Source organism: Eriocheir sinensis, chromosome 53 (assembly GCF_024679095.1).
Source record: "Eriocheir sinensis breed Jianghai 21 chromosome 53, ASM2467909v1, whole genome shotgun sequence".
NCBI classification, from domain to species: domain Eukaryota; kingdom Metazoa; phylum Arthropoda; class Malacostraca; order Decapoda; family Varunidae; genus Eriocheir; species Eriocheir sinensis.
Window position 1 is genome coordinate 8571432 of NC_066561.1, and position 26806 is coordinate 8598237.

General features: G+C 46.2%; 1 protein-coding gene across 4 annotated transcripts in view; it reads right to left on the reverse strand.

Moving 5' to 3' along the window:
- The window catches only part of LOC126983320 (uncharacterized), a 62908-nt gene that overhangs the window by 25194 nt on the left and 10908 nt on the right, over positions 1 to 26806 (reverse strand). Inside the window, exons 1-3 of one of the 4 annotated variants that reach the window (XM_050836010.1) lie at positions 9399 to 9633; positions 6274 to 6450; positions 4810 to 6179 (exon numbers count right to left, since the gene is read on the reverse strand). In XM_050836010.1, coding sequence (XP_050691967.1) covers positions 4810 to 6179; positions 6274 to 6450; positions 9399 to 9501 — 1650 coding nt within the window. In that variant the 5' untranslated portion in view covers positions 9502 to 9633. Of the gene's footprint in view, positions 1 to 3514; positions 6180 to 6273; positions 6451 to 9398; positions 9636 to 26806 lie in introns of those variants that run through there. The other 3 variants (XM_050836009.1, XM_050836011.1, XM_050836015.1) reach the window with 3 other exon arrangements.

The window sequence follows — 26806 nt, forward strand, 5'->3', positions numbered from 1 at the left end:
GATGTCTTCTTGTAGGAAATCCGTAGCCAAGTGGTTAAGAGGATCAAGTGGAACTCCAAGGGACAGCATGGTCGGTATTATAAGACATTCTCGGTTCTCACATCAGCTATTTCTAAAGGTCAAAGGGGGGGTCAGTCGGGTTCTAATGAGCGTTTCTTTAGGTTCACGGTACAGAGGAAGGGTCAAACTACCACCAGGGTCATAAAACTACTCTTGAAAATGCCCAAAACTCCTACGAAAGCCTTGTCAAATAGGTGAACTTGGGCGACGAAATGTTTAGCAATATGACCCCATGAGTCATACAAAGATGGCATCACTATGAAACGCTTGCCTGCACCACTAACGGGCCCCATCAAGAAAGCCTACCGGTGCTATAGGCCGAACGTAATAAAAAAATAGTCTCACTGGAAGGTATGATGAGCCACCAACCACAAGCACACACACACACACACACACACACACACAACCCTCTGTAGCCACGTCCTGCGGTGTTCTGCCTCTGGGTCGGGGGGAGGTTCACGGATCAGCAGACTCCTCAAACAGCAAATCCAAATTCAAATTCAAATATTTATTAGAACAGTGGGTGAAATTAGAAAGAGGGGGGGGGGGTACATACAAAGATATCATATATAATCCTTGTACATACGGAGAGAAAAGCGAGGAAGAAAACAGAGGTAAAGGTTAGGGTATCAGACACATGATAGCCAACACCTCATGGAATCACCTTTATAGCATCACGGTTTACTCAGTCATGGTTTTGGATATAGAGCAGCTTCATCGCAACACATTACCTACCAGACACGGTTCGTTGCCTATCAGTGCTCTACAGGCATGCACGGGTTTGCTCACTGGCTGGGGGCTGGCTGGTTGGCTGACTGGGGGGTGGCTGGCTGACTGGCTTGCTGGCTGACTGGCTGGCTGGGGGCTGGCTGGTTGGCTGACTGGCTTGCTGGCTGACTGGCTGGCTGGCTGACTGGCTTGCTGTATGACATGTGGCTGGAAGGCTGGCCCCAAACAGTTACTTTGAAATGCCAGAATTTGCTCTTTTCTCCACTCCCACACGACCTCTGCGTGTAACGAAACACACGAGAAATTAATCCAGACAAGGAAAGGTTTGCCGGCGCCGGGGATCGAACCCGCGACCAGCGTAACGGGAGAGCCACTCCTTTACCAGTCGGCCAAAGAGGTGCCCCGCTGGCTAAGTGGGTTATGGGAGGCTCGCCCATCAGGCAAGTCAGCATTACAACTATTGGTCATGCTCAGAAAATTCATATATGCTTCCTTACTAATGAGACTTTATATACAACAAAGTGAGTTCATTTTTTGTTGATTTATACCATGAGGTGTTGGCTATCATGTGTCTGATACCCTAACCTAACCTAACAAGACTCCAAATAGTTAATACTCAGAAAATTCATAAATGCTTCCTTACTAATGAGACTTTTTATACAACAAAGTCAGGTCATTTTTTGTTGATTTATACCATGAGGTGTTGGCTATCATGTGTCTGATACCCTAACCTAACCTGACAAGACTCCAAATAGTTACTGTAGGTCTAGACTCAGAAAATTCATATATCCTTCCATACTAATGAGACTTTCTATACAACAAAGTGAGGTCATTTTTTGTTGATTTATACCATGAGGTGCTGTCTATCATGTGTTTGATGATACCCTAACCTAACCTAATAAAACTCCAAATAGTTACTATAGGTCTAGACTCAGAAAATTCATATATGCTTCCTTACTAATGAGATTTTCTATACAACAAAGTGAGGTTATTCTTTCCTTGGAAAGTTTCTGTTTTTCCAGAAACTTTCCCACCCTTTGCAATCCTGGTCCTCACCTGACGCTGTCTTCACCAGATCCGCTGCTTACCTGTGCTTGTTACTGACTGAAGGTGTGTGTTTCCAGGGCCGAGGGAAGGGAGGCAGTACACGATGATCAAGATGGCCGCATGTTTGATTCACGGCCGGAACTTGCACGAGACTCGCTCCCCTTTTGCACTTCCATCCTACTGGCTGTGTGAGTACCAATGTACCGTGTTGGCTATACAGGCAGCGCCACATGTGGCCACTCAACTCTAAGCTGTATTTTCCATAGAGTTTAAGTTAGACTAGAGTGCGCCTGAGGCTGTCTCAGGGATACACGGCCAGTCACCGCCGAGTGGCTTAAAACTACCCACATGCTGTCCTGAAGACCACCCATCAACCCGGACTCTAGAGGAAGCCGTCCAAGCGAATCAAGAACGAGTTCTGGGGGGCAGCATGAGCCAATACAAGATGGCGCCATTATAAACACTCGCCTGCGCCAGAACGGGCTGGGCCGACCATCAGGCCCCACCTGGAAGAAGCCTTGGCCCGACCATCAGGCCCCACCGGGAAGATGCCTACCGGCGCAATGGGCAGCAACGTCAAAAAAAATAAAAAAAATGATGCCGCCGTCGCTTCAAGACGATGATTGCACACACTTCACTCCTATCCGATTTCAGTTTTTCTCCATGTCAAATAATAGTCAGGAAATCGGGTAGGAGTAAAGTGTGTGCAGTCGTTGGCTTGGAGCGGTGGCGGCAGCAAGGCCTTGTATCCGGAGGCAGCCTCAGACGCACTCTAATACATAACGAGCTCTATGGAAAATACTGCTTTGACAGTTCACTGAGTGGCCACGTGTGGCGCTGCCTGTATAGCCAAGACGTTCTGCGTTTTAGCTGACTTCCTATTCTTCATTATCTTCATAGTCTTAGCCAATGTTCATATGAAGTCGATGTCTTACGGTTAAGGGATGGAATTTCATTATGGATCTTGTGGTTACGCGATGGTACTGGGGTTCGAACCTCCTCGCGCCGGGTGAACCCCTCCAGGCATTGACCCTCTTACCCTCGGGCACCGGACCCCCTTCCTTTATTTATTATTTTAAGGAAAGAGGCAACTCGTAGAAACAAACTTAAAAAGCTCTTCGCTAGTAAAACAACACCACGCTGAGCTAGATTTGGTTCTCCGCCGAGTGTTTGATTCATGGGATACTTATCAAAAGACGGAGACATAAACCTTTCAGCTTTTATTATATACGGAAAACATATTTCATCTCTAAAATCACTGCTACTACAAATATACAAGTAATGTACACTGTATGGACACGGAACAAATACACAAATAGACGAACAAGGACGGACAGATAAATAAATAAATACATAAACACTCATATACAAGCGCTTGATGGAGTGGCATTGACACAGACAAGAAACACAACATCCGTTTCCTTCAGAACACTTTGGCAGCTTGAGTGTTGATATGTTGCACGTCCACACCCACGTGGCGGCAGTGTGTTGTGGCGTGTGTGTGTGTGTGTGTGTGTGTGCACCGTGTAGTGACGTCTTGGCACAGATGGTCCTGAGGCTTCCTAACCCACACTCGATGATGCATGTTGTGTGATCCTGAGGAGAGGCGAGGTAAACATTTGTGGCCGTAATACTTGGCGGTGGGCATGATGGTGGATGTAGTGGGAATGTTTTGTTCTGTGTGTGTGTGTGTGTGTGTGTGTGTGTGTGTGTGTGTGTGTGATCGTTGAAGTGTTGATGTAATTCATTTATTGGTCGTCGACAAAACCCTGATGTTTGGATGCGTGGAGTATGTTTGAAAGTTTCCTTTTCGTTTGAGGATTTGGTGATGCGTTGACGGTGACTACCCAACGCTTGCCCAGGAGCCTGACACAGGCCGGTAGAGGGGAGGAAGGTTGCCTCCGCAGCTGCCCTGACGAAGGACAGAAGAGGCTCTGACACACTTTGGCTCAACTGTACAAATATCACAGTAATATTTTGCTGCAGAAACCTGCGGCCCTCAGAGCCGGAGCTGCAGTTTGCACAATGTGCAGGGCGCCCTGTTGCCATTAGGGGCGTGAAGAGACTAGGTTTAGCACAGGGCACCTGTTAGAAGTCAGCTACCTGTAGCCCACCATTTCCCAAGGCTGTCGAGGCAATGCCCTCAGCAGGTGTCCTGCGGGCCTGCCGGCAGACGAGACGCGTGTCGGTGGGGTCACTGCGGGACGGCGCAGTGGCTCACACGCGGGTGAGGCGGGCGAGTGTCGCGGTGAGGGCGAGCAGGCTACCTACGGCCAGGAAGTGGTCGTGCAGCAGCACCGCCGCCGAGCACAGCGGCAGGCCCAGGGCGGTGATGAGGCGTCCCAGCGGGTCGTCGGCCGCCGCCATGCCCTCCTCGTACTCCATGTGGGTGATCCAGGGCCGTGCCAGGGCCTTCACCAGGCCGGTGAGGGCGGGGCTGAGCTGCATGGCGGCCACCAGGGGCCCCGCCAGCAGCTGGTACCCGCGCAGGGCCTGAGGGTCTTTTGCCGCCAGCCGCGTCCCGTAGGCGGCGTCGGCGATGTAGGACTCCCAGGAAAGTTGCCCCTGCGTGAACAGCTCCGTGCAGATCACGGTGTGCTCCATCTCGTACTGGACGCCTTTGGCGTACAGGGAGCCGCAGGACGCAGATATGGCTACCGCGCAGGCGCCCATGCACACGCCAGGATTCACAGTGACGTTCCTCATCAATATGAAGATGAAGCAGTAGCTGCAGCCCCCAGTCACGCCGAGGCAGGCGCCTAACTGGGGCACGAACCCCCTGAAGTCATCGTGCTTAAAGAGACCCGTTATCTTCCTGTAGAACAGCTTAATCCCGCTGTTTCCGTACCGCCGGATGGGCATGCCGTGGTCACCGATGAAGTTGCTGATCTCACGCCGCTTCCTGCCGCCGCCTGATGCCGCCACCACGCAGTTGAGGGAGTCGTTGTGCGCGGCGGCGCCCCGGCAAGCCACCTCCACCTCCCTGCCGCCGTGCGCGCGGCAACTCGCCGTGACGCTGAAGCCGCGCGGGGAGGCGTTGGGCACGAGCAGGGCGTCGGGGGCGGCGTGGGCGGGCCAGGAGGCGAGGACCCGGCGGTGGGTGAGCGGGTCGTGGGCCTTCACCTCCACCCTGGCCAGGGCGCCGCAGCCCGCGTGCTCCGCCAGCTGCCACACTTCCTCCCGCGCCAGCAGGCGTGCGGGGGCGTGGCCGCTGCTCACCCGCCAGGAGGAGGAGGACGAGCCCGCGGCCTCCCCCTCCTCCTCCTCCACCCTGCTGAGGCCCTCCAGCAGCCACGGCGAGTCCTGCATCACCACCTTCCCCAGCAGCGGCCGCTCCACCAGCCGCAGACGCGCCGCCCACGCCGCCGTCGGCCTGACGTGCCCCTGGGCGGGCGCGGCGCCCCAGCCGCCCTCCTCCCCCAGCAGGGTGGCCGCCAGCTGCGTCAGGTTGGCGGCGCCGCCGAGGGCCGCGGCTTGGGAGGCCAGCGCGGCGGCGTGGTAGGCGAGGGCGGCGGCCAGCGGGTCGGCAGGCGAGAGGGAGACCAGGAGGCGCCGGTGGGCGGGCGCATCGGGCGTGGAGGGCCCCGCCCACTGCACGGTGGTGGCGGCGCAGGCCTCGGTGGTGGCGCGGGCGGCGGGGTGTTCTAGCAGCGCGGCGAGGTGGGCTGGGTGGGCGTGCAGCATGACGAGGCGGCCCTGGAGGGCGCTCCCCACCTTGGCCATGAGCTGCGGCAGGTGTCGTCCCGCGGCCAGCCAGACAGCGGCCCCGGGCAGCGCGGCGAGCGCCTGCTGCAGCCGCGGCGCGGATGGGTGGGCGGCGTCCAGGTAGACGGGCGCGGCGACGCTCACGTTGCGCTGGGCCGCGGCGGCCGTGAGGAGGGGTACGAGGGGCGCCGCCCACGCGGATCCCTGAGTGGGCTCTGCGAGGACGGGCAGCAGGCGGTCGAGGCCGCCCTGGGCCATCGCCGCCACCTCCGCGGCCAGCAGAGCGGCGGGCGGCGGCGCCAGGGACACCACCAGCAGGCCGCCCCCGACACCACAGGAGGGGGAGGCCGCGTCGGCGGCGGGGGCCACCAGCAGCGCCTCCCTCCCCGCCTGCCTCACGCTGCGGCACAGCGCCTCTGTCTGCGCCGCGTCGCCGCCCGTCAGAAACACCCGCACGCCCGCGCGCCACAGCTCCTCGAAGGCCGCCGCCACGGCCTCTGTTGTTGTCGCGGCGGCGCTCTCCAGCAGCGGCACGCCGCTCGCGTCACTGTGCCGCGCCGCCAGCTGCGAGGCGCCGCGCAAGTCGGCGTCCAGCGGCGTCCCCGTCAGCAGCAGTCCCACGGCTCCCACGGCGCCGTCTGTAGGGGAAGAAGAAGGAGGAGGGCGGGGGCCGTGTGGGGGGTGGGGAGCACCATGAATGTTTACACTTGTCTTCACCACAGACATACAAACCAGCGTCGTAGCGTGGCGCCGCCGCAGTTATCATCGTCGGCGGCGTCATCCACGCCGCGGCAGCCACCACCAACAGCACCACCACCACCGCCGCCACGCCCAGGACCGCCACACACGCCCAGGGGTGCGCGCGGCGCCACGGGGGCGGCGGATCGTCGGCAAGCCACCGGTCAACATCTGCAACACAAGGTGAGACACTTCAGCCGTTGTTTGCCATGTTGTTGTGTTACATTGATGTGTGTGTCTCGGGTATATGAAGAACGGCGGGCAGTGAAAGTTTTGATGGTGAATTAGAAGAAAAAAAACATGTTTGATGAATGAACTTTCGTTTTTGATGAACGTCATAGGGGAGAATTTTCAACTGTGCAGACTGGGAGGCCTCACAGTACTCTTGCGCTGAAACAAAAACAGCAACAAATCATTTCGGATTGCAGAAAGGGAGAAAAGGAAATAATGCTTGGGATTACAAGAAAATTTGAGAGGGATAACGAGGAAATTTAAAATGATAAAAATGAGAGGGATGACGAGAATTTTTGAAGGAGATGAAAATGAAAGGAAAAACAACAAAAACTGAAGGGAAATGAAAATGAAAGGGATGAGAAATGTTGAAAGGAGGTGGAGATGAAAGGAGGTGGAAATGAAAGGAAGTGGAGATGAAAGGAGGTGGAGATGAAAGGAAGTGGAGATGGAAGGAAAGGAATTTTTGAAGGGAGATGAAAATAAGAGGAAAAACAACAAAAACTGAAGGGAAATGAAAATCAAAGGGATGAGAAATGTTGAACGGAGGTGGAAATAGAGGAATAACTGACGCATTGAGTAACTAAAAACTGATAAGAGAGATGGAAACGAGAGGGAAAACGAAGAAAAATAAATAATGAAGGTAGATAAAAATGAGAGGAAGACGAGGATTATGAGCGAGGTGGAATAATTTACATATCGTTGAGTAACAGTGAAAGTTCGGATCCTTAACGTACGGGAGTGTTATTAAATCATCTGCAGGTAGTGAATCATATCGACGGGCGGAAAAGTGAGGCATTTAATGACATAACTAACTGTGCTGAGTTACGTAAATACATTAAGTACGTGAAAGGGAAAGAGTTAAATAAAGTGAAAGGTTTGGCGGGATAAAGAAAGAGGATTCAATAGGGGGAGGGAGCGTTTAACCCCTTGGATGCGAATTTCCTACAAGAAGACATCACCAAGCTACAGGAATGGAACAAAAAGTGGCTGCTACAATTTAGTGAAGAAAAATGTGAAGTCATGCATCTTGGGAGGGGAAATCCAGCATACCAATACCACATGGGAAACACTCCACTACCCACCACAGAGGGACAGAAAGACCTGGGAGTATATGTGTTACCAGGCTACCAGTGAAGGCGAAATCCCTGCCAATCGCAGCGGACGGGTTAACGAGGGAACTGACTGAACTGAAATATATGAAGTGGAGGTGAAAGTGTGCGGCCTAACTAGAGTATCAGGCCTAGAGTTAGAAAAGTTTAACCCGGTAGCAGCGACGGGCCAAATTTGCGGCTTTACCGTGTACCAGCGATGGGCCAAATTTGCGGCTTTACCGTGGACCAGCGATGGGCCAAATTTGTGGCTTTACCGTGTACCAGTGATGGGCCAAATTTGTGGCTTTACCGTGTAGCAGCGATGGGCCAAATTTGCGGCTTTACCGTGTACCAGCGATGGGCCAAATTTGCGTCTTTACCATGTACCAGCGATGGGCCAAATTTGCGGCTTTACCGTGTAGCAGCGATGGGCCAAATTTCTACCATGATATAAACCTCCCAAAATAGATGATGCATAAACTGATCACACATGCGTTGATATATATTATGAAATGGTTTGCGTGAGTGATGATTCTTTCTCATTATTTTGCTTAGAGGGGCCTTTAACCTAACCTAACCTAACCTAACCTAACCTAAGAAACATGACCCCCGCAGCTACCGGGTTAACATATCACATACTAGAGATGCAAGAGGCATGTTGAAATGAAAGTGCATGGAAATGAATTATATCAGATCAAATAAAACGGGTAAGGGGTGGCAGAGTGGTCAGCGTGCGGGCTCGGCGTATAGGAGTGCGGTAGCTGAATGGATAGCGTGACAGCGCCGCGTTCAGGACGACGCGAGTTCAATCCCCGCCCGGTGCCACCAAGCTGGGATTTTTCAGCCGCCGCCGAGTGGCTTAAAACTACCCACATGCTGTCCAGAAGACCACCTATCAACCCGGACTCTAGATGAGCTCAGGGAGGGCAGCATGAGCCAATGCAAGATGGCGCCACTATAAAGACTCGCCTGAGCCAGAACGGGCTGGGCCGACCATCAGGCCCCACCGGGAAGAAGCCTGCCGGTGCAATAGGCCACGACGTAAAAAAAAAAAAAAAAAAAAAAAAGTTCGCGTGTCCCTCGCCTCTACAAACAAGCTGACAATTTTTCAAGTCACCTCCGAGTGACCTGATACTACCCACATGCTGTCCTGAAGAGTATCTGTCTACCCGGACTCTAGATTCTCTGTAAGAAGATCAAAGATGAGTTCCGGGGGGCAGCACGAGCCAAGCAAGATGGCGCCACTATAAACACTTGCCTGCGCCATAACAGGCTGAGGCCGACCACCAGGCCCCATCAACAAAGCCTACCGGCGCCATAGGCGGAAGGTAATAAATAAATAAATAATTGGGATGAAAGTGAGCTGCCTAACATAAGGGGCTATTACACTGGGCAAATTTTCCGTGGATCTTCAGTCAAACCACGATTTCCGCTGGCGTGGTTCTCATATTTCCGTGGTTTTCTGACGTGTCCACGATCTTCCAAAGCTACGGTAGATTTCACTGAAGGACGACGGTATTACTCATCATCTTCATCAGCAGCAATAACAACAAACAATTGAGAACCACGCCAGCGGAAATCGTGGTTTGACTGAAGATCCACGGAAAATATGCCCAGTGTAATAGCCCCTTTAAGTGGTGAGCGAGCTTGCGTAGAGTGCACCGAAGTTACATAATTATCACTTGAAAGATGGAAGGTGAAAGTGGCGTCTTGAAATGAAAACTGAATAAATTGAGGTCAGCGTGAGAGACATTTCAACAGTGCACTACTTCGCCGCCGGTCCTGTCGCTGTACCGCTGTCACGCTGCCTCGCCGGGCCCCAGGCGCGGGAGGCGGAGGAGGAGGAGGAGAGGGAGGTGGAGGCCAGGTGTGTACGCGCCATCCCACCTGTCTGCATCACGGCACCGACCACACTGCCCTGACACAGCCTCGGCGTATGTGTAGGCGGCCGAGTTACCAGGTCGGGGACTACCAACCCGCCACATCCCTCCCCGAAAACCGCCAACTCCCGCCAGACCAATTTGCTTTTTGCGCCAAAAAAACAACGACAACAACAACCCGCCAAATAACATTAAGGCATCATACGTAGACTTGGTCATAATCCAGAACATTTTATTTTTCTAAAATTGACATAAGTAAACCTAAAACAGTAGTATCAACACATTAAACAGAAACCCTAATAATTTATAAACAATGCCATATACCTACTAATTACCCACAAAAGTAACAAATATATATTACATGATACTGAATAAGTTATTAATTGCAATAAATAAAATGCTTCCCTTAATAAGTATTGTGGTGTGCAGTAGGAGCTGAGTGCGGACATTTTTCTCGTCGCCCGCCAGTCAACTACATGTTTTATGAATCATGACCTCGAAGATCATTTTGATAGTAAGGATAATTTAAAACTTAATGGAGACAGACAAAAACACGCCAAAAAAATCGCCAAGCAGGACAGAAATACCCCCCAAAAAACGCCAGCCCGCCAGCTTCAAATTTTGCCCGCCAGCGAAGATAAAAAAAAAAAAAAAACTCTACATTTGGCGGGAAACCCACCAACCTGACAACCGGGGTCGTCGGGTGGATGAGTCGTAGGGAGGGCGGGTGGGTCGGTGGGCGGGCGGTATATAGGTATCATTATGTTGCGGAGGAGCGTAATTCTTCTGATACTGTTTCTGCTGCTGGTGTCCCTGTAAGACCTCATTATGTATTTATTTCCTTGTTGCTTCTTGTTTAAGGTTTACTGAGATCAAAACAAACAAGCAACTGAACAAACAAATTAACTAACTAACTAACTTGATAGCTCACCCACTTACTCACTCACAAACTAACTAATTAACTAACTAACTAACTAACTATCTAACTTACTAACTAACTTTCTATCCATGTATCTACCTATCTATCTAATTATCTATATCCATCTATCTATCTACATCGTTAATTTCAAAGATCTAATCGTTAGCCTGTTCCTTAGCAAGCTCCTCCCCCTTCCTTAATAAGATCCCTTCATAGGTCAGTCACCAAGCAGGCCACGCCCCTTTTCAGTCAGTTTGTATAAGAATAGGCTGAAACAATGATAGATTTTTCTTTACGGTAAGGGAAAAAAAAGCTCGCAAATCCCTACTCCTATATAAAGAGTTCAGAGGAATGGCCAAAAGAGAGATCAATTTCGGGAGGAGAGATGGCCTGATTCGCTGATATGCATATTGTTTTATGTTTTCTTTGTTTATTATCAGGGTGCGAGGATACTTGTGTTAGTGTAAAGTGAAGGATTTTGATAAGCCAGGGATGCTCCTCAGTATATACTGCCTTCATGTCCACAGAAGAAGCAGGCAGCCACCTCCACTGGCCCGGCTCAGACGCGTCCATCCAGAAAGTCACTCAGTTAGTCAGTGGTTCAATCAGTTCGCTGCTGACCTTTGATCAACGTGTCAGTCAATCAGGTGAGCAGTCAATTGGTGGATTTACATAGGTACTCAGACTGCACAGATACCATGGTCCTTACTTGGTGATCTGCCCTTAAATAAAAGTGAAACTATATCAGAACAAATGGCCACCAAGACTGTGCATTTCAACCTTAGTGAATATTAAGGTGTAGGAAGTTGTTTACATACATTTACACAGATATTTAGACTGCACAAACCCTATTCTCCTAACTATAGTGGAACCAAATTGTCGAGTCCGTTTTGTGGTCCTAAATTTCCCCCGCTGCTGCACACAGTCCCAACACCTATTTTTCTCTCTCATATGTTACCTATAGCTTACATATGAGAGGAAGGGATAGGTGTTGGGACTGTGGCAGAGCAGAGGGGAGGAAAGGACCTGCGGAATTGAACGCCCAAACGGACTATTTGAAATGGTTTGACTATAGCTCGTGGTCCTAAAATCTCGCCCTCCAGTATTTCCCTTCTCCGTCTCTACCCTGGCTAAGCACGCCTCCGCCAGCCTCACTCACTGGCTCGTTGGGTGTGACGGCGGGCGGCTCACGTGCGGGGAATTTCATGTTTGTGTTTCAAGTTATTTTTTTTTTGTTTCGTTTATATGTCCATCATCACCATCACCTATCTTGTTGTTCTTGTTCTTTATGTTCTCGTTCATCGTCTGCTGGCCATCCGCGCTCCCACGTTTTTTTTTTTTTGCCCTTCTTCCTCATTCATATTTTTAATTCATTCATTGTTTTCCTTTTCGTGTTGTTGTTGTTGTTGTTGTTGTTGTTGTTGTTGTTGTTGTTGTTGTTGTTGTTGTTCCTCTTCTTCTTCTTCTTCTTCTTCTTCTTCTTCTTCTTCTTCTTCTTCTTCTTCTTCTTTTCCTTCTCGCTCTTCCTCCACCCACATTTAACAGATGGCAACACACACACACACACACACACACACACACACACACACGTTCAACACTCGCCCCTTATCAAACACTAGGCCATGGGTGTTAATATGACCACCAGGAAGGAAAGGACTGTCGAAATATTAATATGTATGGATGTGTGTATGTATGTGCGCATCTTCCTCCTCCTCCTTCTCTTCCTCTTTCTCTTCTCGGCGAGGTGACGCAAAAGGTATCAAGTTCAAGTTTAATGACCTGCTGATGTTCTTTTCCTTGTTTTGCTTTTTTGGGTTGTTGTTTTTCGTCTTGTTTTTTCTTTGGCAGTTTGTTTGAATATATTTTTTTCGGTATTTTTATTGCGTATATAGTGAGAGAGAGAGAGAGAGAGAGAGAGAGAGAGAGAGAGAGAGAGAGAGAGAGAGAGAGAGAGAGAGAGAGAGAGAGAGAGAGAGAGAGAGAGAGAGAGAGAGAGAGAGAGAGAGAAACGAATATACCCCGTCCCTGCACTATCCAACAAGCATCAAATTCAACACCAGGACATCGAACCATAACTAAAAAAAACAAAAAAACAATGCAAAACGAATCAAAATATAAGAAAACCGGAATCATTCAACAAAAAAAATAATATACTTCACGACAACAAATAAAAAAGACAGAAAAAAAAGGAGAATAGGGGATCATTTTCTCCTCTTTAATTTTCTCTCTGTCTCTCACCGTCTGACACGAACGCGATCAGCTCCCGGGCGGCATTTGAATCAGGGCGAATCGAGGCTTTGGACGGCGCGCACCGAGGTAAACAACAGCTCAAGAGGGATGACCCGAGGACGTGCTTTGGTCATATATAGGGTAGCGCCTCCTGACCACCTCAACACGACTTCATGTTTATTTGTTATCCGGAAAAATCTCGCGTTTCTCCTCCAAATGTGTTCCTCTTTCTCTGTTCTTTTCTTCCGCTTCTTCTTTCTTTCCTTCCTTCTTTCTTCTTTTCCCCCGCTTCTTCTTTCCTTCCTTCTTTTCCCTTAATTCTTCTTTCCTTCGTTCCTTCCTTCTTTCCCCCCACTTCTTCTTTCCTTCCTTCTTTTCCCCCGCTTCTTCTTTCCTTCCTTCCTTCTTTCTTTCCTTCTTCTTTTCCCCCGCTTCTTCTTTCCTTCCTTCCTTCTTTCCTTCCTTCCTTCTTCTTTTCCCCCGCTGCTTCTTTCCTTCTTTCTTCTTTTCTTCCGCTTCTTCTTTCCTTCCTTCCTTCTTTCTTTCCTTCCTTCCTCTTTTCCCCCGCTTCTTCTTTCCTTCCTTCCTCCTTTCCTTCTTTCCTTCCTTCTTCCCATCCGTTTCTCAGGTAGGTCTTATGAGACACCTTCGCTGCTCACATCAAGTATTTCTAAAGGTCAAAGAGGGGATCAATCGGGCTCTATGGAGTGTTTCTTTAGGTTCGTGGTACAGAAAAAAGGTCAGACTACCACCAGGGTCATAAAACTACTCCTGGAAATGCCCACAACACCTACGAAAGCCTTGTCAAATTTGTGAACTCTTTCCTTCCGTATGCCAATCCGCTTGTATCCGTTTCTCTGCGTCTCTGTCCATATGTCCGTGCTCCTGTCTGTCTATCCCTTCGGCACGCATTATTACACAAGCCTCGGGATCAGCTTAAGGGTGGGGGGGAATGAAAAGGGGCACCGTCTTAAGAATACATATACGAGGAAAACCGTGTCAGGTCCTTGCGACGGGCGGTGAATTAAGTGAATGACACCCTTGGGTTGCCCGCGGAATTGGTAAAACCCCTTCCGCTCCGCCCTGCCTGCCCTCCCTCCCTCCCTGTCTCGCCTCCCTCATTTCCAGCCGTCCTGCAGGCCAGACACACGGGGGAAGGGCGCAAGGCTTCCATATGTATGGTGTGTATGCCCAAAGTTAACGCGGAAGTGTTGGTGGTGGTGGTGTGTATTTTATTCAGGTTCGCCCCACTTCCCCGAATCCACGAAAACAGGAGGATAAACAAGAACATGTACGGAGATTACTATAGTCCGACACATCTAAAGTGGCGCCTATGACGTTGGCAGCTTCCCATACAGTTGTGTCACGTCTCCAGCACCTCCCGAACTGCGCTCCTCACACCGTCTCTCTCTCTTTCTCTCTCTGCGCTGCCTGCCTTAATTATGTCGTTTCTGCCATATTTTGGTGTGTCTGCCATCTGCCATACACTGTCTGCCATATGGCATAATTTTGATAAAGTATGGGGCTAAAAGCGGCTTAAATTTTTCCCTTGAGTTCGGGAAAGTCTCTGGTAGGCGGAGTAATGACCGAGAAAATTCTCTTCCTTGTCTTAATCTTTTACTATGAAACATGGACACTAAAATTTGACTTGAAGAGGCGGATCGATGTCTTTGGCAATAATGCCTACGCAGAATCATGGGATATCGCTGGAAGAACTTTGTGTCAAACCGGCGATCACTCCAGGCAACTGATTCGAGACTTGTTACCCGCTTAGCACGTGAACGAAAACTCCGGCCTTTCGGGCATGTGGCACGCAGGGGCGGCACGCTGCCCGGAAGGCGACTCTGCTCATCGGGTTGTTTCTGTAAACGACCATCTTGAAGGGAGGAGGCCAAGAGGACGCTCGTAAAGCTCGTAAAACAAATCATTATATCCTGAGACTTGCTCGGAAGGACCCAAGGTTTAGCGAGGCAACGCGCTCCGAGGCGAACACCCTCACCGATTTTTATTTTTATTTTTTTTACAGCTACGGAGACAGTTCAACGGCGTAATTAAAAAAAAAAAAAAAAAAAAAGGACCGCTACTTACTGCTCCAGAACAGAGGTTAAAGGAGTGATTGAAACTTTATCAGAGAACGGGTTATAACAGCCGGATGCATTTCTTTACTTATAAAAAAAAAATGAAGAAAATGGGAGGAAAATTAGTCTGAAAACCAGGACATTTGCGGAAAGGCAGCTGTTAACGAGGGGAGAGGGAGGAAGGGGGAGGGCGTGGGGGGAGGGAAGGAGGGAAGAGCGGAGAGGCAGCCACAAATGGTCATAATGGAGCCTATTCCTATACAACACACACACACACACACACACACACACAGTTTCTGGAAGCGAGAGGAGAATTTTCATGGTGGTGAGAATGGTGACCAACAACACGTGATGATGATAACCAGAAATGATGATGATGACGACAACAATGATGATAATGATGATGACAATGATTTTTGGACACTCCTTTGACCTCTATTCAGGAGCAGTAAGTAGCGGGCTTTTTTTTATATATTTTTCTTTACGCCCTTGAACTGTCTCCTTAGTGAGTTTTCCAGTGACCAGAGATGACTTTTTTTATGGTGACAAGGATGGTGACGGTATTAATAAGTGGTGGTGATAGTGGTGATGATAACGATGAATAGTGATGGTGATGATAGTGATGATGCCAGTAATAGAGTCATTGAGCTTACAGTACAGTTTGCTTCATCACTTTCACAACGAGAGTACGGGAGATAACAGCAGCGGTGGTGGTGGTGGTGGTGGTGGTGGTGATGGTGGTGGTGGTGGTGATGGTGGTGGTGGTGGTGGTGGTGATGATGGTGGTGGTGGTGGTGGTGGTGGGGGAGGTTAGTTTGTGCGTGAAAGTGGAAAATCGTGATTTATATGACTTTTCCCTGTGCCGACGAATCTGGGGCGAGGAGGAGGAGGAAGAGGAGGAGGAGGAGGAGGAGGAGGAGGTAATTACGAGGGTGAATGTTTGTTGCAGATTATAATTTTCTCCTTCCTCTTTTTTCCTCTTGTTGTTGTTGTTGTTGTTGTTGTTGTTGTTGTTGTTGTTGTTGTTGTGGTTATAAGTTTTCTTACTCTTTATATAAATGAACAAACTGACTGGGATTATGAATTTGTGTTTTAGGCGGAGAGATCTTTTTTTTCCTCTCTCTCTCTCTCTCTCTCTCTCTCTCTCTCTCTCTCTCTCTCTCTCTCTCTCTCTCTCTCTCTCTCTCTCTCTCTCTCTCACAACCAGTCCGTTTTCTCTCTCTTTTTCTCTCTTCTCCTCTCCATTATTTAATAGGCACGGCCTTAATAAATTTCAAGTATTTCCCACCAGAGGGCGTCTCGTTCTCTTTTCCTAATTTCCTGTTTTCTATAATAAACTTTGCGATATAAAAAACACACACCAAAGTTATCATTATTACTGCGTGTGTGTGTGTGTGTGTGTGTGTGTGTGTGTGTGTGTGTGTGTGTGTGTGTTGCGTCATGGGCACGAAGGTTTAATTAGGAAAGGGTGACGCAGGTAAGGGAAAAAGAGAACAGGTGTGAAGGAGAAAGAAGAGGAGAAGGAGGAGGGAGAGAGAGGGAGAGGAAAGGCATGCGGAAGAAGGGGAATGAGAGGAAAGGAATGAAAGCTATGCAGATGAAGGGAATAGGAAGGAAGGAAGGAATGAAAGAAAAAAATAAAGAAAAGGAGGAAAAATCAAGTGGGAAAGAAAAACAGAAATAACTAGTGAAGGGAGAAAAAGGAGAGGAAAAAGTGAAAGGAGGAAGTAGAGGAAAAATGAGAAGAAAAACGCGAGTTGAAGGAAAACGAAAACGGAAGGGTTGGAAGTAAAGGAAAAGAAGGACATGGAAGAGGAAAGAAAAGGAAGAGAGAAAAAGGAGGAAATATGAAAAAAAAGGAAAGAAAGAAAAAGGAAAGAAAGACAGAGAGAGATAACAAAGGGGAAGCGTGTGTATGTGTGTGTGTGTGTGTGTGTGTGTGTGTGTGTGTGTGTGTGTGTGTACGTAATTTGAGATGCTAATGTATGCACGTGAAGAATCAATTGTGTACGTGAGTTATGTGCGTGTTTCGTGTGTGCATCTGGCTTGTTCGTGCTTGTCAGTGTGTGTGTGTGTGTGTGTGTGTGTGCGCGCGTATTATAAAAAGTAGCGTCAACAGAGCGCAATCCCTCCCCCATCTCTCTCTCTCTCTCTCTCTCTCTCTCTCTCTCTCTCTCTCTCTCTCTCTCTCTCAAAAAAAAGGAGAGAGAGAGAGAGAGAGAGAGAGAGAGAGAGAGAGAGAGAGAGAGAGAGAGAGAGAGAGAGAGAGAGAGAGAGAGAGAGAGAGAGAGAGAGAGAGTAGGCCATGACCCCACCCTCGCTCAAAGCATCCATTCAGCCTTCCCTCAAGTCTAAAGACCGGTTGTGAGAGAGAGAGAGAGAGAGAGAGAGAGAGAGAGAGAGAGAGAGAGAGAGAGAGAGAGAGAGAGAGAGAACAGGTATAGAATAAAGCTAATAGATACTGAATAATAGATTAACACACTTACAGACAGACGAAGAGACAGATAGACTATATAAATCATAAACAGACAGATTGATAGACAAACACATATATAGACAGACAAAGACAGAGTATGTAAACAGAGAGACAGACAAACATATAGGAATTGGTAAGCTTAACATCCAAATTGACAGGCAGAGAAACGGACAGACGGGTTATAGACAGGTGAAGGTCAGGAAACGGGGTCAACGCACGAATGAAGGGTATCTAAAGGGGGAAGGGGGAAGGGGGAATGGGGAGTAAGGGGCTGCCTGAGGGGGAAGGGGGTGGAGGGATGAGGTAAGGGAAAATGCAGGGAGGGAGGGAGGAAGGGAGGTGTGTATGGAAGAGAGGGGGAGAGGGGCGGAGGTGCATAGTTGGGAGAGAGAGAGAGAGAGAGAGAGAGAGAGAGAGAGAGAGAGAGAGAGAGAGAGAGAGAGAGAGAGAGAGAGAGAGAGAGAGAGAGAGAGAGAGAGAGAGAGAGAGAGAATGAACAAAACTAGAAATGTAAATGGAAGTCATGAAGGAGATTGAGACAGAGGAGGAGGAGGAGGAGGAGGAGGAGGAGAAAAAGAAGAAGAAGAATAGGAAGAGGAGGAGGAAGAGATAAAAAATAAAGAGAAAAAATAGAATAGAAACGAAATAGGACGTGGGAAGAATGTTGAGAGAGAGAGAGAGAGAGAGAGATTATTTTAAAAGACAATGAGTCACAAGAAACAAATTAACTCACTCAAGAAGTCGATTATCTGACATCGTTTTTATTTTATTTCTTAAGCTAACCTTTTCCGCGTGGTTCTGAGCCGAGGACAATGGCAGGTGCTTGTGTATTGTTCAATAGCTCACTCACCTGTAAAATTAACATAAAACTACATTTCTTCTCACTTTTTTTTTTTACGTCTACGCCTATAGCGCCTGTAAGCTTGCTTCAGGGGCCTGGATGGTGTTCGGCCCCAGCCCGTCATGGCGCAGGCAAGTGTTTATAGCGGCGCCATCTTCTCTTGGCTCATGTTGCCCCCCGGGAGTCACTTCTTGATTCACTTGGACGGTTTCCTCTAGAGTCCGGGTTGATGGGTGGTCTTCAGGACAGCATGTGGGGAAAAATCCGAGATGGTAGCGTGGGGATTCGAACTCGTGTTGTCCATCACGCGATGAATGTGGGCCCTGCACTCTACCACTCAGCCACCGCCTATTTTTTTATTGTTTGATTAATTTCTCGGTGCTTGGTAATTTTTTTATTGTTTGATTAATTTCTCGGTGCTTGGTAATTTTTTTAGTTTGATTAATTTCTCGGTGCTTTATCTGAAACGATGTTCATATTGTGTTTTGCCTTCCTGCGTGCAAGGAGGCCAGGCATGTACAATAAAAGATGCTTGCAAGACACCAAAAATAAATGCCGCATCAAGATTTTTATGTGGATGTATTACACACACATACATATCTATTTATAATGAATCAATGGCGGCGTGCGTCTCTCCCACCTCTGGACGTCCTTCCCGGGAATTTCTTCAAGCAAGTCCCCCCCGCGGGCTGCCTCCCCATATCAAGGACCTCCCGGCCGGATCCTTTGACTTACTCTAGCCACGAGCTCTGTGGTGCTTCCCCATGACTTACTCCACGCGAAATGGTACCTTACGGCAACACCCCAAAGTTGTGGGCCTCGATGCAGCCCCACGGAGTAATAGACACAAAGACATTCCTGTGGCAGACCGTGACTGAGAAGAAACTTATTATGAGAGGCGTCGATTTCCCTTCAAGTCTATGAGCCGGTTTCACAGTCCAACACAGTGTCTTCGTAACAGCCCGAACCAAACTATAGAATCCCATACAATCCAAAATGGTGAGGTCTTCGATGCCACACTAAATACACGAGACTTTTCCTGTATAGTTTCATCAAATTTGTGGACTTAAATATAAACCCCAGACACTATACAAGGAAATTTCGAAGGCTCTGGTATTGGTTTGGGAGCTTACTAACCCGTCATGGGGAACTGTGGAACTGACTCTATGTCCAAGGCTCACCGCCATTCAGTAAGACGGATTCACAAGCCAATCCGCCGGAAGGCCTCCTGACGTGACCCCCTGTCCCACTCTGCGCTACCGAGGCCTGGCAAGTCTTCCAATATGTCGATGTCCTCACCGCGCACATGAGCACAATGAACCATTTCAGCCAGGAAAAAAAATATATGACCCAAATATCACTTGTTAATCCAGTCATTATCTTCCAAAGTTTTCCTCCTTTCCCGCTGCAGTCTTGGGTAAGAGAGCAAAACGGGTCCCATATTAAATGGTGGGAGGGAGGGAGGAAAGGAGAGAGGGAGGGAGGGAGGGAGGGACTGACCTACATTAAGTTAGCGCCCTTATTTTCTTTCTTCCCTTCTTCTTTTTTTCTATTTCTCTCTCTCTCTCTCTCTCTCTCTCTCTCTCTCTCTCTCTCTCTCTCTCTCTCTCTCTCTATCTATCTGTCTATCTATCTATCTAACTCAGGGTTGGATAATGTATTTCAGAGAGAGAGAGAGAGAGAGAGAGAGAGAGAGAGAGAGAGAGAGAGAGAGATGCTCCGTAAAGTTCACCTAGCTCTTTTTTTTATCAAAGTTTAAAGAATGCCAGCACTCTCTCTCTCTCTCTCTCTCTCTCTCTCTCTCTCTCTCTCTCTCTCTCTCTCTCTCTCTCTCTCTCAATATCACTATACAATGTTTATCTATTATTATTTATCAATCTTATTCATGCAGTTATTTATTAATGGGTTGAAAATGAAGAAGGGCAGAAGGGTAAATGACGAGAGAGAGGGGAGGGGAGGGGAGAGGAGGAGGAGGAGGAGGAGGAGGAGGAGGATTAGGAAGAGGAGGAATGAATGAGTGTAGAATTGAGTCATTGTTACTGATGCATGCTCCTCCCTTCTCCTTTGTTGTTTACTTGCAAGAATAAACTATCAATCAATCAAGGGATGAAGTTAGCAAGGGCCTTTGAAACGGCGGGGAAAGCATTCAGAAGTAGCGATTCTGAAGGCGCATCACCCATGTCCGTATTTCCACCTCGACACATACCCCGAGGAAAGCAAAGAGAAATAAAGAAAAAAATAAGTACTAAAAAAAATCCATTTGGTACTTTTCCTACGTCTGTGTGTGAAGAATTGATTTTCACAGGGCGGGAGGCGGAAGAGATGGGTGTGGAGGAGGAGGAGGAGGAGGAGGAGGAAAAAGAGTGATTGCGGTGGACGTGAAAGTATAATAAAATGAAGAGGTAAGAGGAGGAGGAGGAGGAAGAATCTGTAACGAGGATGGAAAGCGAGGAGAAAGGCAAGGAAGAGGAAGAGGAGGAGGAGGAGGAAGAAGAAGAAGAGGAAGAAGGATGGAATGCAAATAAGGACAGAGAATGAGACGTGAAGATGATAGAGAGGGTGCCAAAGAGGAGGAGGAGGAGGAAGAGGAAGAGGAAAGGGAGGAGGAAGAGGAAGAGGAAGAGGAGGAGGAGGAGGAGGAGGAGGAGGACAAAAAAATGAGATGCAAAGGAGAGAGTGGTACCAAGGAGAAGGAGGACGAAGAGGATGGGACGGAGATGGAAAAGGAAAAGGACAAGAAGAAGAGGAAGAAGAGGAGGAGGAGGAGGAAAAGAAGAAATGAGAAGAGGTTGAGAATGCGATTAAGAAAAAGAAAATAGAAAAGTCAGGAAAAAAAACGTAATAATTATGATAAAAATGACTTTGGAAACGATGAAGAGATAGATAGACAGACAGATAGAAAGAGAGTAGTAGCAGTAGTAGTAGTAGTAGTAGTAGTAGTAGTAGTAGTAGTAGTAGTATGGGTAATGGTAAAGTATCCAATGCACTTTCCCCTACACCAAGCCTCCTATAATAGTCTCGGTGCCAGGATGTGTCTGCCGCAGTATAGCCAACACAAGTACCTCGTCAGCCACCCTTTCCCCCACCACCACCACCGCCGTCCGTCTGTCTGCCTGCCGCACCGAACTCGTTAACGGCTGCCGAACGAACATGTCGCCTCAGGGTGTTAAAGAGTCCCTTGATGTTGGAAAAGCTAGAATGAAGACGTGAAAGTTTGTTGCTTGTTTATGGTTGTTTGTATTATTTTTCAATTTCGGCTTGTTTATTTGTATGTGTTTTTTTTTCTATTAATTTATCTTTTTTTTACAGCTAAAGAAACAGCTCAGTGGCAACAAAAAATATGTAAAAAAAAGCCCGCTAATCGCTGTTCCCACAAAGACAAAATTAATGAGCGGTCAAAAGTGACGTTTATTTTTATTTATTTTTATATCTACTACGCGATTAAACTTCAATCACTCAACTCGTATGATGTTTTCTCTTCTGTCACAAGAAAATATTAAAATTCACACGATAAACAGTATTTCGAAAGTTGATTCCATAAACTACACGATTAAACTTCGATGATTTATTTTCTCTTCTGTCACAAGAATATATAAAAGTTCACACGATAAACAGTATTTCACAAGTTGATTCTACTAAGTCTGTTGCGTGTTCAAAACTGTTCATGGTTGTTTGCAGTATTTTTCAATATCGCCTTGTTCTTTTTTTCTCTTTTTATTGATCTATTATATTTATTTAGTCATTTATCTACTTCACGATTAAACTTCATTGATTTATTTTCTCTTCTGTCACAAGAAAATATAAAAGTTCACACGATAAACAGTAATTCACAAGCTGACTCCATAAACTACACGATTAAACTTCAATGATTTATTTTCTCATCTGTCACAAGAATATATAAAAGTTCACACGATAAACAGTAATTCACAAGTTGTTTCCACTAAGTCTGTTGCGTGTTCATGGTTGTTTGCAGTATTTTTCAATTTCGCCTTGTTCTTTTTTTTCTATTTGTCTATTATATTTATTTAGTCATTTATCTACTTCACGATTAAACTTCAATGATTTATTTTCTCATCTGTCACAAGAATATCTAAAAGTTCACACGATAAACAGTAATTCACAAGCTGATTCCATAAACTACACGATTAAACTTCAATGATTTATTTTCTCATCTGTCACAAGAAAATATAAAAGTTCACACAATAAACAGTAATTCACAAGTTGATTCCAAACTCGTGAAACACAAACGCTTAATCGCACGACAATTTCTTTTCATATCACAAGAAAAAAAAATACTTCAGACTCAAACTAATTCAAAGCTATTTTCATCCATCGCCAAATCTTTCGCACAAACGGGTAAACCACAAGAGCTGAACCACATGACTTAGTTTTTAATAACTACTCTCGCTTTTTATCTGTCTATCTATCTATCTATCTTCATCGTTTCCAGAGTCATTCTTATCATCATTATTGCGTTTTTTTCCTAACTTTTCTATTTTCTTTTTCTTAACCGCATCCTCAACCTCTCATTTATTTTTTTTCCTCCTCCTCCTCTTCCTCTTCTTCTTGTCCCTGTATTTTAACTTCTTTTTTTCATTTTCGATATAAGAAAGACTTTGTGGTTTTCCTCCTTCCATCATGGAGAGGCGGTGGCCGAGTGGTCAGCGCGTGAGCCAACGTTGCCAGATTATCGTATTCACCACATTGTATTTATCATCTTTAAGCCTCACATTCTCGTACCTACACAAATAACGAAAGAATACTAAAGTTAACGTTAAAACTGTTATTTATTGATGTTTGTTTGTTTGTTTTTGCTATAGATATCAGTCAGAAAATACGGGGAGTACGATAATTTGGGAACGCTGGTGTGGGCGCGGTTTCCAAAAAAGACCCGAATTCGCATCCCGCAGGTCGCCACAAGCTGGGAATTTTCAGTCACCGTCGACTACCCACAGACTGTCGTGAGGACCATCTATCCTCACTTCCTCTTGTGGTTACTTCCTCTAAACCACACGTGCGCTCTCTCTCTCTCTCTCTCTCTCTCTCTCTCTCTCTCTCTCTCTCTCTCTCTCTGGTAAAAAGTAAACATTGACATTATAAGAAACAGCTGATGAGAGAGAGAGAGAGAGAGAGAGAGAGAGAGAGAGAGAGAGATACCCATTCTTATCAGTTCAGGAAAATGATTTTATTACCACGAACTACTACTACTACTACTACTATATTCTAAGTAGTAGTAGTAGTAGTCGCAGTGGTAGTAGTAGTTGTAGTAGTAGTAGTAGTAGTAGTAGTAGTAGTAATTGTGTGTGTGTGTGTGTGTGTGTGTGTGTGTGTGTGTGTGTTACGTGCACTGGACGGGATAATCGAGGTTTTTTAAGTAACTGTGAAGTGCATTCTTTAATTTTGTTTATTTGTTTGATTCTGTGCTAAAGGAAGTAAAGAAAACGTAGACAAAAAGAAGATAGCGATGATGATGGTGATGATGATGATGGTGATGATGATGATGATGATGATGATGATGATGATGAATAACTGAATATAATACTGGAAAAGATATAATAATAATAATGAAATACAATAATTACTAATATTTTAACTTTGATATTAACCACAAAAACAACAACAACAACAACAACAACAACAACAATAATAATAATAATGATAAAAATAATAACAACAATAATAATAATAAAAAGCCTTAACATCAATAAAATATCAACCAAACATCACCACCACCACAGCTACCACAACTACCACCACCTCAACCACCACCACCACCACCAGCCTACAATCATTTTTACTGCTGCTAATATTTTGTGTTTTTCTGATATGCTTCCTCCAAGATCTATGGCGTGAAGCAGGGAGAACAAAAGTAGGGAGAGGGAAAAACAAAGGCTGATATGCTTCCTCCAAGATCTGTGACGTGAAGCAGGGAGAACAAAAGTAGGGAGAGGGAAAAACAATGGGTGATATGCATTCTCCAAGATCTGTGGCGTGAAGCAGGGAGAACAAAAGTAGGGAGAGGGAAAAACAAAGGAAAAGAAGACGAGAAGGAGAAGATCGTGTCTGTTTGAGGAAATAAATGAATGACGAAAGGGAGATAAAGGAGGGAAGTGCAGAAGAAGGAAGTGATTATAAAGATTAGAAGAGAAACAAAGAGGAAAAGAGGAGAAAAAAAGAGAAATGAGGAAAGTGGAGAAGAAAAATGATTTAAGAACAGATACAAATAAAAAAAGACGAAGATAGAAAGGGAACTGAGAGAAAGGATGAAAATGAAAGGGAATGATAGAAGGAAAAAACTGGAAATGAGACAGACAGGTACACAAAAAGAAAGTTTGAAGAGGAAAAGTTGCGGAATTAAAGAAAAAGAAGAACTAGGATAGAAATGATAAAAGGAAGGAGAGACGAAGTTAGGAGACCAAAGAATAGAAGAGAGTGAAGAAAAATTGATTAGTGGAAGAATGGGATAATGGAGGATTGAAGGAATGAATGGCAAAGGAGGAGGAGGAGGAGGAGGAGGAAGATTATGGATGAAGTGAAGCATAAAAGGGAGAAATATGCAAATGAGTAAATATTGTGATAAGAGAAACTTCACTGTCATTAGTTCATCTCTCTCTCTCTCTCTCTCTCTCTCTCTCTCTCTCTCTCTCTCTCTCTCTCTCTCTCTCTCTCTCTCTCTCTCTCTCTCAAAATAAAAGTAACTGAATCAATGGAGAGGGAACACACACACACACACACACACACACACACACACACACACACACACACACACACACACACACACACACACACACACACACGCTCTCTATAGAGCTATTTATAGAGAGAGAGAGAGAGAGAGAGAGAGAGAGAGAGAGAGAGAGAGAGAGAAAGGAAATAACAGGTGGGAGAAGACAAATATAAACAGGAGATGATAAATGGAGGAAAAATCAGACCAGAGAGAGAGAGAGAGAGAGAGAGAGAGAGAGAGAGATTGTGGGTTGGTGAAGGTCGTATACAAGTAAAATCTTCCTCCTCTTCTTCTTCCTCTGTTTTTTATCTCCTCCTCCTCCTCCTCCTCCTCCTCCTCCAACAGCTGGTGGGCTTCCCCTTCCCCCCACCCCCCCCACCGGCCTCTGCACTCCGCTATTTGTATTTTTTTTTCCTCCTTATCTTGTTCTTTTTTTTATATACGTAAGGATGGAAGGAGGACAACGTACGGGACACACACACACACACACACACACACACACACACACACACACACACACACACACACACACACACACAGGCATATAATTCATCTTAATTTTCTCACAAGTTGTACACACACACACACACACACACACACACAGGCATATAATTCATCTTAATTTTCTCACAAGTTGTACACACACACACACACACACACACACACACACACACACACAATTCATCTTAATATGGTTACAAGTTTCACCTTTTTGTTTTTTTTCCGGAATAAAGATTTTGCGATATTATGTTACAACTTTTATTCTCAGTCACTCTACTACTACTCATAATATTACTAATTTTGATACTATATAATACTGCTTTCTTCTTTGATTGATTGATAGTTTATTGTTTTTTTATCCCTATTCTTATTTATTCCTTTTTTTCTCATTTTTTTCAGCTGGCGCCGTACTAAGATATCTTCAACTTCATCCTTCCCTTTCGCTAAAGTCACGTGAGTACCGTTTCCTTCATTATTTCTGATTGATTGATTGATTGATAGTTTATTTTATTTTTTTATTTTATTTATTATTATTTTTTTTTTACGTCTACGCCGGTGGTTAGGCTTGCTTGAGGGGCCTGGATGGTGTTCGGCCCCAGCCCGTCATGGCGCAGGCAAGTGTTTATAGTGGCGCCATCTTCTCTTATTATTACAAGTAAACAAGGAGACGGGAATTATTTTTTTCTGGATTTATGAATTTATGAGCCTATGAGTGTAAGATTGTGGAAATGGAAGTGACGGAATTGGAGAAGGAAAACGACAGAACGAAGAAAGATGTAAAGAATAAGGAAAAAGAGAGTGAAAGAAATATAAATAAGACTAAGAGAAAGAGGAAATCGTCTATTCCGTCTGTATCGTAACAATAAAGAAAGATGTAAAGAAGAAAGAAAAAAAGAGAGAATGAAAGACAGATAAATAAGACTTAGAGAAAGAGGAAATCGTCTATACCATCTTTATCGTAACAATAAGGAGTCAATACCTTCCTATATTCTTTGTTTTAACTTTTCTACATGTATGAATGAGCCTATGATTGTAAGAAAGTTGTGTGCTTTTATAACCGTATTCATCGTGACTAAAAGGATTTAATACCGTCCTACATGTGACAAGGGAAGAACTGTCCCCAAACCAATGGCAGGAGATTGAAAGAAAACGTCATGTCAGGCACCGAGGAATAATTTTATGGCCAACTGAAGCAAAGTTAATTATGGGGCCTTGGTTAACCCCGATCCAATCCGATGTTTTCAAATTTCCGCGCTCGTAACACTTAGCATCGTACTCATTTATCTGAACAACGATAACGCTCATGAACACTAAGTACTGGTACCGAATCAGTAGTGTAAAACAGTAATGAATAATGAGTGACAAGAAGTTAGTGGAAAGTGTTGAAAAAAAAACGATATAAAAAGTCTTGAGGGGAGGCCAGATATGTACCCCCACGGATCGGATACGGTTAACTGTCCGTCCTGGTGAGCTTTACGGCAGTGCTCATCTCCGTCTCTTTAGCTTGTGGGTGTGCAGGAGGTATTCTCATCCACACCCTTGATGAAGCAA